The sequence below is a fragment of the Thunnus albacares genome, chromosome 14 (genome assembly GCF_914725855.1).
Source record: "Thunnus albacares chromosome 14, fThuAlb1.1, whole genome shotgun sequence".
Classification (NCBI taxonomy): domain Eukaryota; kingdom Metazoa; phylum Chordata; class Actinopteri; order Scombriformes; family Scombridae; genus Thunnus; species Thunnus albacares.
This window is the reverse complement of record NC_058119.1, coordinates 28,956,193-28,972,233: the sequence shown is the minus strand read 5'-3', so window position 1 is coordinate 28,972,233 and position 16,041 is coordinate 28,956,193. Positions and strand designations below refer to the sequence as shown.

Here is a 16,041-nt window from a genome sequence, read left to right as displayed (position 1 = left end):
TTGAATGTGGGAGGGGTCCTTGGTTTTGGGTGGGCATTTCTGCGTATAGTCCTCCTTATTCCCTGAACCCCCTCCTTCCTCCTCCTTCCTCCTCCTCCTCCTCCTCCTTTATCCCCGTCTTCTCCCCTCTTTCTCATTCTCACAGCGACTCAGAGCCGCGGAGCGTCACATGGTAAGAACAGCAGGCCTCTGCTCACACTAAACAACTAAACAACAAACATCCAACACTTAACTACTCTGCATTTCTGCTTCTAAACTAAAACTGTCAAATATCAAATATTGCAGCGTTACAGACAAAGATGCAAGAATTGTGTTTTGGTCATGACTTATTGATGAGGGATGGATTTGGAGGAGTAGTTGGAGGAGGGGGGGAGTTGCTTGGAAGGGGGATTATTTTTGTTTTGGTGCGTCTTTGTTTTTCATCTCCCAGAAAATACTGGTAAAATACTGCAGTTAAATGTGACTTAAACTACCAAAACAGATCCGCTTAATCTGACAGTTTTATATTTTTATTTTTCTGGATGAACAGAAACTAGATAGAGAACAAAACTAAAAAACCTTAAAATTCAAATATTTGAGAGGAAAAGAGGGATAATATTATATATACAGTTGACGTTGATGGTGATAAAGTTTAAATATTCTCTACTTCCTCTTTAAGAAGATGCTGCTTTCTGTTGTTTGTCAGTTGTTGTTCTGTATGAAAAACAACTTCCAAGCAGGATAATTAACCCGAAATGCAAAGAAACTTTATTGAGGTAACAGATTTTTTTTTTTTCATATCATGCCTGCTTTACATTAACACTGTCCTTCACCTGGCACCAGCAGGAAGGGAAGTGATGTGAATATCCGACTCAAAAACCAATTTAAGGGCATCTTTGTTACCTTATTGGTTCGTTTCAGGCTAATTTTAACGCAAAATTGTTTGTATTTTACAAATAATGAAAATTAATGCACAATTCACACTCAACAAAACATAAAATGAAGACACGACGCAGAAATACATGTAGAGAGTCAGAAAAATAGACTGTAACTCAAAATAATGTTGATGTCAGTGCGACTCATGTAATGCATGATAGGCAGTGTAGTTATAGAAGGATAAAGCGCAGCGTACACGCTTATTGTTTCCTTCTGTGAAGTGTGTTATTTGTCATATTGACTCACGCCAAAACAGACTATCTCCGTAACGTGTGATCAATCAAATTTGTCCTTTTTGTCAATATCTTTCAGATACATATCTAAACACAGTTGTGACTGGTGAGAATGAACGTGTCTATTCATTATTTATAACAGACAGTGTAACCGGACATTTATCGTTGTTTTAGGTGGAGTGTGTTCATGATCTGAGAGCAGATATTAGGTGAAATGTTTGACGAAACCTGATCTAAAAAAAAACTGGAAGACATTTTGAAATTCTGAATAAATGTTTCCTGCTATCAGCTTTTGTTGCCTAGTAACTTCTTATAATTATCATAATAATAATTAATAAAGAATGATGGATATTTTTTACTTTGAGTACATATAGTAGTTTGTTTTTATTTTACTGTTGTTTATTATATAAAGTATGCCCGTCAGCCAATCAGAATTGAGTATTCTTGGCGGCACTGGCAGTTTGCACAATAATGTAATACAAACATTTTTTTCACATAAAGCACTGATTATAGCGGGAACTCAACCACTAATAAACCTTAACTGACAAAAGCTTAAAATGTGATATTATCAGTTTAGTGAGTTTAGGACAATAAGCAGAAAAATCAGTTAATGTGTTTGTTTGGTTTTAATGGCTCTAAAAGGTATAAAATATAAAAATATAAAAACAAAAACAATGATTGTACTAAAGTGCCTGTTTGTTCAGAGAGCACTTTGGCGTCGACTGAGATAAAATCACCACGACGCTGGATCACGGCATACTTTTAATTTAATTTTCCACTTAATTACAACACAAATACATAAACATTATTAATTGGATTAATTATGGAAGCTGTTTTGTTGTCTTCACTGTATCACATCATTAACTGTACGGCGGTAAAAGGAAGCAACCTGTTACCCGGCGGCACAGTAACACACACAGGATATTAATGTTTCTGTTCTCTCGTTAATTCAGACTTGAATTATTTATATAAATTGCAAATGAAGTTAATTAAACACACAACAACAGATGTTAAAAACAGATCACAGGCAAACTAAGAGAAAATTGACCCGTGTCAGTTTATTTATTAATTTAGTTTTCATTAAGTCTCAATAAAATTCTAATAAACAAAGAATATGCATGTAATAATTCCTTTTTTTAAAAAAATAATTATGATATTATTGGGTGGTTATTACAGATATATCGCTGTGAGTATTATTGTTGGTGAGACACTGCAGAGCAGGAAACTGAGGTTTTATTGGCAGCATCTTTATGCATATTTGACTTTAAATGTTGTTAATTCAAGATTAAAATAGCTTTGTTTTATGTTTTTAAATTTAAAAAATAATAATTTCATGCATGTTTTCTGTTCAAAATATTTATTTGAATGAAAAAAAAGCTCCATCTTTGGCTGTTTTCCTTTTTATTCGTATTATGCACTACTGCTTGTTCCATTTGTCACCATACTTTTTCCACTGCATAACTCTAATTACCAAAAGAGAAATAAATGTGGAAATAAATGACTAACTGTTCATTTAGCTTTAATGCTCTCCTTCCTCCCTCCCTCCCTCGTTGTTTGATAGCTACATGTCCGGTCTGGACTCTTCTTGGGGGAGTGTTTCTGACGCTTGGCTGATCTTCAATAAGCTCCTGACAGAGTCTCACACCCCCACTCTGTGTCCATTGTTCTTTTTCTTTTTTTTTCCATTGAACATCCAAGTGTCACGTCACTCGTTGACACTCTGGTCCTCAGGGATGAAGGAAGGAAGGCTGCTACATTTCTCCAGTCGTACATTTATTTGAAAAATTAGTAATGCTGAATTAGCTTTGATATATCATGATGCTAATTTCTAGTAGCATTTGATGCTGCATCGACCCAGTTGCCTTGTAGAGATTACTGAAGTTTCGTTATGGCTCTTATTCAAGATCTCTTTTGGAGAACTGATTTAAACAGCTGTCAGACTCACATTTTTCTTCGACCCCCTGTTAAGTTTGGGTAAGAATAACTAGATAAAGGAGAGGGAATAGTGTTTTCTGTTCCATTAAAAGGGCGCTCCACTGATTTTATTTATTAAGTTCAGTTTACTCGTCACAGACAGTTTGCAATGCAAAAACAACTCTGACATAAATTCTACATTTACGAAGCTTTTACATTTTCAGTTTTATTGACATTGTCAGAAAGGTGGTGATAATTCTACTTTATGTTTATTATTGAGGTGGTAGTGGGTGGTGCTGGTGTACTGGAGTGCATTATATTGAAGTGTTCCTAATATTTTGTCCACGTCATTAACATACATGAGGGGGGAAAAATATTAGGAACATTTTTCAACAATAGTTTCAGAGAGCACTTTGAAGATGCAAAATGGAGCTTTTTGTTTGTTTGTTGAAACTTGAAAGGAAATATGGACTGTCTGATGGATAAAGAAATGAAGTGAATGAAATATATAAGGGTAAAAGAGCAACAATTAAATGTGCATAAATAATTAAATTATGTAACAGTGGAGGTTTAATGCAATGACTGTAGACTACTGATAAAATGAAACCAAAGAAATAAAAACAAGGATAAAATCTTGTGATTAAATGCTGAGTAATGTAGCGGTTATAGTTTCAAAAAAAAAAAAAAGAATAATAAATGAGAAAAAACAATACAGCTCCTGTGCTCCCGAGTCTCAACTGGAAAAAAAAACAAACCCTGGTATGTTGTATGTATGTTGATGTAGTCATGACACACACTTCCAACTGAAATACATTAAATTCAATTTCAATTCAATTTTATTTATATAGCGCCAAATCACAACAAAAGTCATCTCAGGGCACTTTTCACATGGAGCAAGTCTAGACTGTTCTTAATTTACAGAGACCCAACATTTCCCTCATGAGCAAGCACTTGGTGACAGCTGTAAGGACAAACTCCCCTTTAACGGGAAGAAATTTCAAGCAGAACCAGGCTCTAGGTAGGCGGCCATCTGCCCTGACCGGTTGGGTTGAGAGAGAGAGAAGAGGGTGGGGGGGTGGGGGCACAGAGAAGCAGAACAGCAACAGCAACAACAATAGATACATGACTAGCAGCAACAAACAGCAACAGCTGGAGAAGGACAGAAGGAAGACGTCAGCACGTCAGCATGGTTTATGGGGTTTCCTGCGGATGATGCGGTCTAGGCCTATAGCAGCATAACTAAGGACTGGTTGATGGCGAGTCTGGTCGGCCCTAACTATAAGCTTTATCAAAAAGGAAAGTTTTAAGCCTACTTTTAAACGTAGAGAGGGTGTCTGCCCCCCTCGGACCGAATCTGGAAGATGGTTCCACAAGAGAGGAGCCTGATAGTTGAAGGCTCTGACTCCCATTCTACTTTTGGCGACTGTAGGAACCACCAGTCAGCACATCAGTTTGAAAGTTGTGCTGAGTGTCATGAAAAAAATTTGTGTCCATGTACACAAATCTATAGATTAAATTTTGTGACTATTTCACAAATTGCTGTGAGACTGGGTTTAAAAATTGCACTTACATAAAAAAAGTCTTTATTAAGTTATTTTTACTGCATGAGGTAATTAAACTGCAGTATGATTACAGCCTATGATCACAATAATCAGTGGGTTAGATTACAGCTGTCCTAAAATAATCTGTTTTTAAAGAGAGCTTGCCTAGAAATATACATCAAAGTTAAGCAAAATATATTTATACGTATATTCATTTAAAGCTGCATTTAGCCATGTTTGATCAATATAAGTCTCCAAAAGAATCAGACAGATGACAGATAGCTGCCTATTTACATATCCAGCGGACACAGAGCAACATAATCTTTCCATCTGAGTCGTGGTTGTGTCCACATGATGAATGTAAGTCCAACATTTACTCTCGGTTTAGCTCGGGTTTGGTCTCCACCCCTTGAGAAACATATGTCACTAACTTTGTCTGTCTGTTGTTTGGGTCTGAGCAGGAGGGGTTCAATGGATTAACCAGAGCTTGTTTGCTGTTTCTGGAAAGCACTAAGCCTGACAGTAAATGTCCCAAAAAAACAAAACTAGGAGCTGAAAGTGGCTAAAATGACAGCTTTCAAAGCAAATCTCAAAAAACTGCCTCAGACTTTCTCTTTTTCTGTGATCAAATTTCCCTCCACAGCCACCATGAGTGTCCTGCCATGCAGTTTCCTCCTCCTCCTCCTCCTCTGCCTCCCTGTCCTCGCTGAAGCCAAACGTCAACCTGGTCAGGGGAAACCCGACAAACCCCGCCAGCCTCCGCCATCGCCTCAACCGGCCAAGAGACCCAGAAATCGCTCTGTGCCGGGCTCCGGAGAGCTGACCACGAAGGAGGGACATCGCTGCATCTGGCAGACATCTGGTGAAGGCCTGGTGAGCCTGATGGTGAACTGCAGCACTGAAACACTGGGAGAGCAGCAGAGGTAATGTCTCAACCTGACCGCTCAAATGGACCTCCTTTCATATGCAAGCATTAGTTGTTTCAGAAAACGCCCCAAAACCGACATGAGTTTACGTTCAAGTGACAAGGCCCTCTAGTGGCCGTAGGAATTATGACTTGTTAGCTGAGAGCAAAGGACCTTATTCTAAAACCACAAACTCAGCACAGTTTGTTGTTTCCCTGTTTTCTATCGACAGTCAATATTTGTTTCTTTTAACCATGACCGCAATGTTTCCCTACCTTTAACAAAGTAGTCATTTTAACCCAAACCATGGTCTTTGTCTCTAAACCTAACCGAGTTGTTTTTGTGCCTGAACCTAAACAATCCTTAAAAGATTAGACTGGCGATTTTCTATATTTTTCTTTTTGTCAACAAGAGCCAAACAAACATGTTCCTTCATCATGAAGAGTTTGGTCACGTTAGTTTGTTTAGAAACGGCTTCAAAGACTAATAACCACATTTTCAGTCTCCGGAGAGTAGTTCTGTGTACAGCAGATGCCACTGAGCATGTGTGAAAATTCGGTTCTGTTTAAAGCTTTGCTAGCTTGTTGTGCTACAGATCACAACCTCTTGACTTTGTACTACATTATAAATTTCTCAAAGAAGTTCAGTACAAAGTCAAGAGGTTGTGATCTGCAGCACAACAAGCTAGCGAAGCTGTAAACAGAACCACATTCCTGCACATGCTCAGTAGCGTCTGCCTTACACAGAACTACTCACCAGAGTCTGGAAACATGATTGCTGTTATTAGTCTTTGAAGCTGTTTCTACTCAAACTAACGTGACCAAACTCTTCATGAAGGAACATGTTTGTTTGGCTCTTGTTAACAAAAAGAAAAATATAGAAAATTGCCAGCCCTAATCTTTTAGGGGTTGTTTAAGTTCAGGCACAAAAACGGCTTGGTTAGGTTTAGAGACAAAGATCCTGGTTTGGGTTACAATAACTACTTTCTTAAAATTAGGAAAACATTGCGATCATGGTTAAAAGAAACAAATATACATTTTCAGACTAACGTGACCAAACTCTTCATGATGAAGGAGCATGTCACCCAGTGCAGTGGTGCGGCTCACTGACGTGTTTTTAATAGTTTTTGGACAACAACGGAGGTCTACAGTACAGAGGAATAAGATATATCAGGCTTTGGATACACACACAATATTCGTTAGTAGATCAGTTTGGATCCAAACATGAGATTTGTTGACAAGAAGAAAAAATAGAAAATCACCAGCCTCTTGCTTTAACCATAACGTTGTCAAATCATAAAACAGTTTATTCCTGAAACGGCAGCATCATCCTGCTGATAGTTGAGTTTTTTTAGCTGAAAGCTGAACAACTGATTCAACCACATTGGACTGAGTCTGATACCTCTGTGCAGGAGGATAAAATCATATAGCATGTGATTAAACATGTTTGATTTTTACACACTTATACAGTCACGGTCCACCCACACAGGTTTTTTCATTCAATCAACCTGATTAAACCTCCTGGACTGTGTCGGTGTTTTGCTTATAGACTGAGCTTGATTAACATCTCTCTGTCTTGCTTGTTAACATTGTTGCATATGTTAGGGCGGGACAACACTTTAATTATTCTAATTGGTACATTTTGTTTGGTGACCTCATGTAATCAACATGACATCAATTTAAGCAGCTGTTTAATCAGCCACACTAACTGAAAACATCTGAGTGGGTTTGTGCCTTCAAGCTGAAGTAATTAAAACAACTGCCAGTTTTACTTTTTAATCCATTATACCTCACTCTCCTAGTTTAGTTTAAAGTTTGTTTTTGCCACATTTGCTCATCCTTTTCTCCACATTGCCTGTGCAAAATTAATTTGAAATGCAAATATGTGTATTGATTATTATTTTAGTTGTTAGGCTTGTTCCCTGTTTAACCTCATACAGTTCAATAAAGTAGTAAATAAAGTAGACTTTTACAGGAGTTACTGAAGTATAAATGCAATACTCTATCTGTGCCTGCTCATAATAGTGACACACATATCAGATCTTAAAGGCGACATATTGTGCTTTTTATTCCGTTGTTTATATCCTGTTAATGTTGGATGTTAAACATGGTCAAAGTTCCAAAACTTGAGGTGAACGTATTTAAAAATGCTTCCTGCAAGTCAAAATCCAGGGCTTCAACTCACCTCTACTTCCTCCTCGTGATGATGTCAGATTCCTGAAATTGACCAATCAGAACAGAGTAGGCTCATTGAGAAGGGGGCCTTAAAGGAAAATTCTGGTTCATTTGAACCTGATGTATTTCCCATAAATGTGGTAGTTGTGACTGTATGTGTCCTGCGAACAAGGCCTCGTATACACCAACAGTTATCAGGGCAACCTCCAACCTCCACCTCCGAACAAAGGTAAACACAGGAACTAGCTGCCTGTAGCAGCATTATGGCTAACTGTGTAGGGAACTACATCTGGGGAAACTTGCAGGTTGGTTTATTTATGTGTGAGGCTGTGGATAACTCAGCGTCTATTCATGCTAGAAAAGTAGTAACTAATAAAATGATGCATGTTTGCTAGTTTCCATGTTGCAAGGATAAAATGACAAGATCCACACTGTGCAGTTTTCATGGACTACCGCTGGATGACGCACTTACATACTGTAATTCCTCACACATTTACATGTTGTAATCACATTTTTCTTTTCAGCTGAACGTTTGGTCCAGGCGGCCTTGCTCTTTTCTTTCAGTTGATTCAGTCACTTTCATTCAGACTCAGAAACAAACTTTTGAAGCGATTCATGTAAAAAACATGTTTATTTCTAAAGCAGTAGGAGGCTGATGGAGGTTGCCATTATACGTAAGGCCTCATTCACCCGGATCTCAATCTGAATCTCTGGAATCTCAATAATGGAGCTGCAGAGAGTGAAGTTATCAGGACACATAGAGTCACAACTGCAGAAATACATCAGGTTCAAATAACCTGGAATTTTCCTTTAAAGAGACAAGAGCTAAAACAGCCTGTTTCAGACAGAGGCTGAAGATAAATAAGGAGTTTTAAACTGGAAATCATGCAAAGACATTCCAGTAGAGCCCCAGAACATAAATATAGAGCTGGAAATGTGCAGAATATGTAGTTGTGCTGTTCATCAATGCTGGGGTGGAGACGTATTCTGACATGTTGACCCCCATCAACCAGTGATGATGTTAAAATGACTGAACTCAGAATAGTGGAAACACATTTGTGGTTGTCAAGAGATGCACTTTTAAAGTCATCTGTCACAAAGTTCTGAGTGGTTTTATGCAAGTCACTTAAAAAAAGACTCATTACAGTGGTTTCCTTCATAAAAGATGACTACATCTTTGATTGCTAATATCAGTTATGTTAATTGAGCTGTTCATGATCTCAAAACTGTTGCGTTCTGAAGTTTTCTACCATGGGAAGAAGTTTTTCAGAAGTGTATTTCAGACAATTGGAACATTTATTTAATTCCTGACTTCAAACTTGTTGCATTTCCATTTATTTTTAACTGAGTATTTCTCCTTTTTCTGTCTCTATTCTTCTTCTTCTTCCTCCTCCAGGTACTGGTGTCGCTACGCTGGCAAGCCGGACCTCTGCCAAGCCTACGGGTTGAAGTCCAGTCAGTACTGGAAGCAGCTGGTGGGAAAGCTGAAGAAGAGGCAGAACGCCTGCGAAGGAGAGAAAGTCCTGAAGGCTAAAACTTGCAAGAAGTCGCCCACCGAGGCCCACATGAAGCTCGCCCAACGCAGCGGAGAGGAGGAGAGGAAGGGAGGGAAGGAAGGAGGGAAGAAGAGAGGACCGCCGACTGGTAAGAGCTCAGAGGGAGGGAAGGCAGAGAGGATGAAGAAGAAGGAGGAGGAGGACGAAGAGGAGAAGAAGAAGAGGGAGGAGAGGACTGGGTTTGAGGAGGAAGGAGTGTTGAATGACATGGATCCGGTACAGAATTACTGCAGCGAGGGATGGAACTCCGTCTGCTCCTTCTTTGTCAAGTTTTTTGAGGGCTGATGGGAAATTTCGAAGGAGACGCGAGTCTCAGTTTGAGGAGATGATGGCGCGAGTTCACAATCTGGAAACAATCTAAAAAAAAAAAGAAGTTTTGTTAATTGCATTTGTAAAAATCTTTTGTCTTTAATGCCGAGCTGTGATTATTTAAAACAACAAATATGAATCATTAAACCATTATGAGAAATTCCTTTTGTGCTTTTAAATTATGGAAACTTTTTTACTTCGGTCATTAAACAAAAAACTGTGGTGCTTTTTATGAGGCTCCTTTTTTTTTATAAATGTTGCCTCCTGGCATCTGATTTGCAGCTTTGTAGCAGAATGATTGTTACAAATTGGAATGAATTATATAAAAACCATTAAAATCAAACCTATAAATAGCGAATGAAAGCTGCAATCCATTAAAAAACGTCCCTCCGAGTCATCAGAAACTGCACAGTGAAATGAAGGAGTCCCATTATAACTGAGCTCTGTTTAGCTTTTGTGTTATTTCACTGAAAGTTTGCTGTAGTTTTGTTTTATTTTGAAATGTTAAAATCAGATGAAACTAAACAGTTGAGCCGTATAAATCATGTATGTTTGGAATTATCTAACAAATAAAAAAATGATGTTTTGATGGACAACAATCAGTCAGTGATGATAGTAGTGATTAAACTGTAACTTTTGGAAATAGAAGTGTGTGTTGTTGTTTTTTTATCCTTATTTTTGTGATGTGAAACTAATATTTTCTATAATCTCTGTGTAACTGTTTTATAAAAACAATCTGGTTTCTGTTCGATGTGATTCGCAGCAGTTAAAACCTGTGCAGCATTTTTTAAAATATATTTTGTAAAGAAGATTTGAACAGTGTTTGTGGAAGTCTTCAATAAAAACAAAAAAAGTGCTTCAAATCAACATTTTTTTCCTCCACTCCTACCATGTATACACATTCACCTCTGAGATGCTCACTGATATAATAATTTAATATCTTAGAATAAACATGAAGTATAATTACCCATTTAATATCTTGGTTTTAACAATGAGAATATTTCTTTTTCTAATATGATACTAGGAAAGGGGCTGAACAGCTCAGTAATAACATGGTAATAATATCTTTAATCCAATTATATCAAGGTGACATTCCTTTAATAAAATAACGGTGTTATGTCAAGTCTTGTAATGACTAGAAATAAATGCTCAAATTCTCCTTACCTCACCATTTAGTCAGTTATTGTGTCAAGCACATACAAGTACCCAGCACACATGTATTTATAAGGCACCAAAATACATTTACAAATATAACACAAATAATTCTGCATGACAACAGCACATATCGTATTCTGTGAGGATTTTTCCTTTCTTGCATCCAGCCGTCCATCATCCAGACTCATCTACCTGTCTGTGGATTCAGTCTGGTGACCCTTCAGAGAAACCTTTCAGGCGTAGCGACATTTCCGATGGTTCATTGTTCTCATAAAGTTTATAAATTATGGATGAGGAACAGTCGTTCACGGTGACCTGATGTGTCCTCTCCTTCTGTTTTTATCACTTCCTGTCTCTCTCTCTCTCTCTGTCTGTCTCATATTAATTCATCCTTTCTCATCTTTCTTGCCATTGATCTGTTCACACTGACACAGTAAACTGAGGAGAAAAGGAAGGCAATGGAAAGACAATGGATGAGTTATACTGTAGGGCTGCACTACTCTTCCCTTAGTTTTTCTACAAATCAGTGGCTGCATTTTGTTGCTGTAAAGTTGTGCTCTGAATTCTCAGAAAAAGATCAGCAGCTTCCAAGGTTTAGAGAGGTTTGTTACACACAAGGATTCAGTCACATGTACAACTTTAACTTTGTGAGAAACCATCCACCTCTGCAGTGGGAGGCCACGTGTTTCTTTTAAATTCTTTACTGAAGATGTTTCATTTTGTAAAAATACTGCAGAGACATAAGAGACGTTTTCACCCTCTAGTGACGGTACTACTAGAAAAAAAGATGTCACAGGCCTCAGGTTCCTCTTCTCTAATTGGTGGAGATTGAACAATATTTGTGTTGAAAGTGTGGTTGTATGAGATTTTGCAACCCTGTCGTCAGTCAAGAATGTGTTCAGTTACTTTTTTCCTTTTCTTTACATCCAGTGCCAATGTTTTAAAGAGGACATATCATGCTTTTTTGTTATTTATATACTGTTATAATGTCGGATGTTAAAAATAGTCCAAGTTTCAGCCTCAGCATCTGGCGCTCTGTTTACAAAGTCACCTCGACTTCTTCTTCGTGATAACATGAAATTGTTTCTGTATTCCCACAAATGAATGTCTGGTCTGTAGTCTTGGTTGCTAAGGTGGTTGCTAAGGTTGTTCCATGTGTTGTACACATTGTCCACGCACATATATCTAATCGGATTCAGCTTCAACAAGAAAAAGAAGTCAAATCTGACTACTGTTTGTTTACGTAGCCTCCAGAGGAAGTTAACCAATCAGAACAGAGTGGGCTCATCAGGAGGCGGGGCCTTAAAGAGACAGGAGCTAAAACAGCCTGTTTCAGACAGAGGCTGAACTGAGGGGCTGCATAAAGGACCAGTAGAAGATAAATAAGGAGTTTTTAAACTGTTAATCATGCAAAGATATTCCAGTAGAGCCCCAGAATGTAAATATAGAGCTGGAAATATACAGAATATATGTCCTTTAAGACTCAGTGTAGATCTACTTGAGGTGGGGTTCAAATACAAATCACAGGGTTTTACAACCTGTACAGCATAGGACTCTCTTCTATCCCCAAACCCTTGAATCGGATAAGTTATCTGATTGGTTTATCATTTAGGTACATGTTATACATGTTATTTTGTAGATGTTGTGCGCAGTGTAAGTTAAACGTGTACACATAAATGACAGCAGAAAACTATTAAACACAGATAATGACACAGTGCAGACAGCCCAAACACTACACCAGTATAAATCTGAATACAGATATTTTTGTATGTATATACACATGGGGCTAACGTCTATGTGCTCTTGTACATATCCGCTCAACACACTGTGTAGAGCTAATTTAAGTAGAGCGGATCAAACCACTGACAAACTACTGTATGTATGATACAGCATCTAAAGATGGAGGCATTCTCAAATGTTAATCTGAGAAGAGCTGAGTCCGGCTGGGAACTTTTACTGCCTGAAAAGGTGGAACAGTATATCAGAGGGTCATTCAGTGTTTGGGAGCATCTTTGTGTTTTATTTATTTATTTATTTATTTTTTTGCTGAGACACAGCGACACTTTTCCCTGCTGTGAATCCACTCAGTATTCCTGTCAGCGAAACAGACTGCGCTGCTTTAAAAATAGAACATCTAACTTTGTGGTGGAAACAAATCCCAAGGACATAAAAACAAAGGAAGAACCGGGAATTTGGAGAGCCTGGACACCGTTCAGTGGTTACCATGCCAACGACCCAAGAGGGTGGTATGTGTGTTTGTGTTTTTTTGTGTGGTGGGATCTATGGCAAGTTGGCAGGACGTATAGTGGAGCCCGCAATTTGTTAAAAGGGGTTGTATGACCCTGTGTGTGTGTGTGTGTGTGTATAATTGCTGAGACACACACACACACGAATCTAAAGAACTACAGATTGATCCTGGAGAGGTTTAACTTTCCTCCTGTTCTCTATATATTCATCAATCTATTCATTCATTCGTTCATTAGATCTGCAGCATCAGTTTCAGTGCTCACAGAGGCAGAGCTGAATTAAAACGTTTTTAAAAGGCAAGAAGTTAAAACTCCAAGGTTTTACTCAAAACTGAGTTTGTATGTTCAAGTTTCTGGTCAGGTATCGACTAGAATGACTTTATTATCACTGCACGTTCCCAGTACGAGTAAATTTTGCAACTCCTAGATACGACTAAATTAAAAAGAGTAGAATACAAACAATGTATTAAAAAGAAACAGATGAATAGAGATAAATAAAAATAAATAAAAACAGACAGACATCCTTTCCATGTAGAGTAGTACGTCCTTATTTTAGGATTTAAATCTGACTTTGGTCCAAGTCTCCAGACTAGAGCTCTGATTTTAACATCAAATCTACATTGGTAATAAAACAAATGACTTTTGAATTTGAAGCAGGCCTTAACTGATAATTAAATATAGTTATATTAAATATATAGAGCCTAAGGTGACGTCTTCAGATGTCTTGTTTTATCCGACCAACAGTCCAAAATCCAAAGACATTCAGTTTATTATCATGTATGACAAAGAAAAGCTTCAGTTCATCACACTTCAGAGGCTGCAACTGACACAATTTTGACATTTTCCTTAAAACATTACTTAAATGATGTAATCAATCATCAAAATAACCACTGAATCATTTTATGTCCATCAATTAATCGACTAATTGTTGCAGCTCTAGTTTGAACGTCGCCTTATTTCAACCAAATTCAGTTCAGTTTTAACCAGATGTCAAGATGCCCTGACCAGAAAATCACAAAATCAATACTTATTGGGCTATTACACAAATGCCAGACATGTTAAGAGTTGATATCTGGCCGTCAGGCTCTGACTCCATCACTCCTGGAAAGAACAAACCGAACTCTGACCTGCACAGATTTGGGGAGTGACCACAATAACGTCTCTCGTCCTGTAATTTGTGGGACTTGTTGGTTGCAGAGTGTGTCGTGTTCAATTGTAGTAACTCTTGAGACCAGTTCACAGGCTTTGCTTCATGTTAGACACACTCTCCTCCCTCCACATCGTATTCATGCTGCAGCTGAGACCACTTCAGAGTAAAAACTCTTTTATTAGACGTAGAAAAACCAAGAAGGTCACATAAGACCGAGGACTCCGATACCCACATAATAATCACCTTTCCCACGTCACATCTCCAACGTGGCCTTATTGTCCTTGTACAACACACACACACACACACACACATATATACACCCTGCAGGGAGCAGCATGGGTCAGATCCTCCATAGATTTGGACGCTAAGACCCCCCCCCCCATGTTGGACGCTGGCTGTCTGCCTGTAAAGACTCGGGCACAGCGAGGGTCTGGCAGCTCTCCGCCTCGGTTCAGCTCTGCTTTTATTCTTCAGCTTATTTTTTTTCCCCATATTCATTTTTTTTTCTCTCCGCTTTAGCGAATGTGTTCACACACCTTCACACACACGCCGCCAAGCAAACTCAAGGTTCCCCTGAGCTGCAGATCAAACCTTTGTGTTTCATCCTTCAAGAAACTTCAAGACTTCAACTTCATGGTAGCTAATCCTTAATCCAGAGTTGCAAGAACAGGAAACTTTCCAGAAACCTTAGACTGAATATGTACAGTAAAGCTGCAGACAGGGTTTTGACCCACAACGTTCTGTATGGCGTCCAGTTGAGGACAGAATCTCTCAGGATCAACCTTTAGCAACATCATTTGTTAGAACCAAAACTGTTGCAAAAATTATTTACCACTAGGGTTAGAGTTTGGTTCAGCATGAGCAGATCAAGATCATGGTAAAAGGAAACCAACGTTGACTTTTGGTAAGAAACAGTACGTGAAAAGCAGTCTCTAGTGTCTAAATCCAACGTCACACCACACCTGCCTTTACTTCTTTAATGCCTGTTGTCTCAGTCATTTTTCCGGTGAAGACAGTCTTGTTTTCAGCTTGACTCCAGTGGGAACACAGTTTTGTACAATATGATGTTTGAATGTTTAGTCAGTCAGTGTTGAGGTGAAGTGAAGAAACTCACAGGAACATCTGGCAAAAAACATGAGAACTTACCTTAAACTTTCACATCATTAGCTTTTAAGTTGCTCCTATCTGCAGAATTTTTCCGATTGGCGGATTTCACTTTGAATGATGAGAACAAGGAAGGTTTTGCTCATATTCAGTCTGTCTGCAAGATATTCCCGCCCGAAAACCTCCCTCCCTCCCCTCTCACGTTCGCTGATAGGAACATGTTGAGGCACAACACCTCCTTTTTGCATCAGCACCAGACCAACCTGAATTCTGACCCTAATACACTACAATGTAGTAACTATTACATTTACTACACTGGCCCATCTTTTTACCTTAAAACAAACTTAATTTTATTTTTGATTTAATTTTAATTATTAACTTAATTTAGAGCATCGTTTTGTAGAATCCCTTCCAACTTGCACCAAGTGCAAAAGCTCCTATCTGCACTTTGTGAGGCATTAATATGTAGACGGTATTGTTAACACATAATATATTATGTATTGGGTATCCTTAACAAATAGCATTCTGCAAGAAAACAACAAGTTTTTTTTAGTTTTCTCAAAAAAAGTGCATTTTTCAGATAGGAGGTTTTGCTCTTCGGCCATTGAAATGTTTTCATCAATGAAATCATGTTTGTCTGTCTCTGGTTTACATTTCAGCTGCAACAGTTTTAAATCTGAGCCCAGCAGATATCTGCTGCACTCTGCTGGATAATGTCTGTTATTGCAAAAGGTCCTAAAACCACAATACACAAATTGTTTTTTTTCTCCAATATTTCTTTATTTATTCACAGTTTCAGTAAACAATACATCCAGTGACACGTTTGTTTGTTTTTTTTG

General features: G+C 38.2%; 1 protein-coding gene and 1 long non-coding RNA gene across 3 annotated transcripts; one reads left to right on the top strand and one right to left on the bottom strand.

Moving 5' to 3' along the window:
• The first annotated feature begins 73 nt into the window (after window positions 1–73).
• fgfbp3 (fibroblast growth factor binding protein 3) lies at window positions 74–10,190 on the top strand. Of its 2 annotated transcripts, XM_044372071.1 has the most exons (3): window positions 74–172; window positions 5,247–5,526; window positions 9,079–10,190. In XM_044372071.1, the coding sequence occupies exons 2-3, from the start codon at window positions 5,252–5,254 to the stop codon at window positions 9,521–9,523; spliced, it is 720 nt and encodes a 239-aa protein (XP_044228006.1). In that variant the 5' UTR covers window positions 74–172; window positions 5,247–5,251; the 3' UTR covers window positions 9,524–10,190. The 2 variants fall into 2 exon arrangements, with proteins under 2 accessions (XP_044228006.1, XP_044228005.1); XM_044372070.1 differs by lacking the exon at window positions 74–172 and having other exon boundaries at window positions 4,679–5,526.
• LOC122996570 lies at window positions 9,500–15,372 on the bottom strand. The gene is made up of 2 exons (XR_006407030.1): window positions 15,245–15,372; window positions 9,500–9,595 (listed from the first exon to the last, which is right to left on the bottom strand). It is a non-coding gene; the product is annotated as an uncharacterized LOC122996570 (long non-coding RNA).
• Between the last annotated feature and the right edge of the window lie 669 nt (window positions 15,373–16,041).

Coding starts and splice junctions, on each gene's coding strand:
- fgfbp3 (XM_044372070.1), top strand. CDS start 5,171: ATGACAGCTTTCAAAGCAAATCTCAAAAAACTGCCTCAGACTTTCTCT. Junction 5,527..9,078: donor ACACTGGGAGAGCAGCAGAG/GTAATGTCTCAA, acceptor TTCCTCCTCCAG/GTACTGGTGTCGCTACGCTG.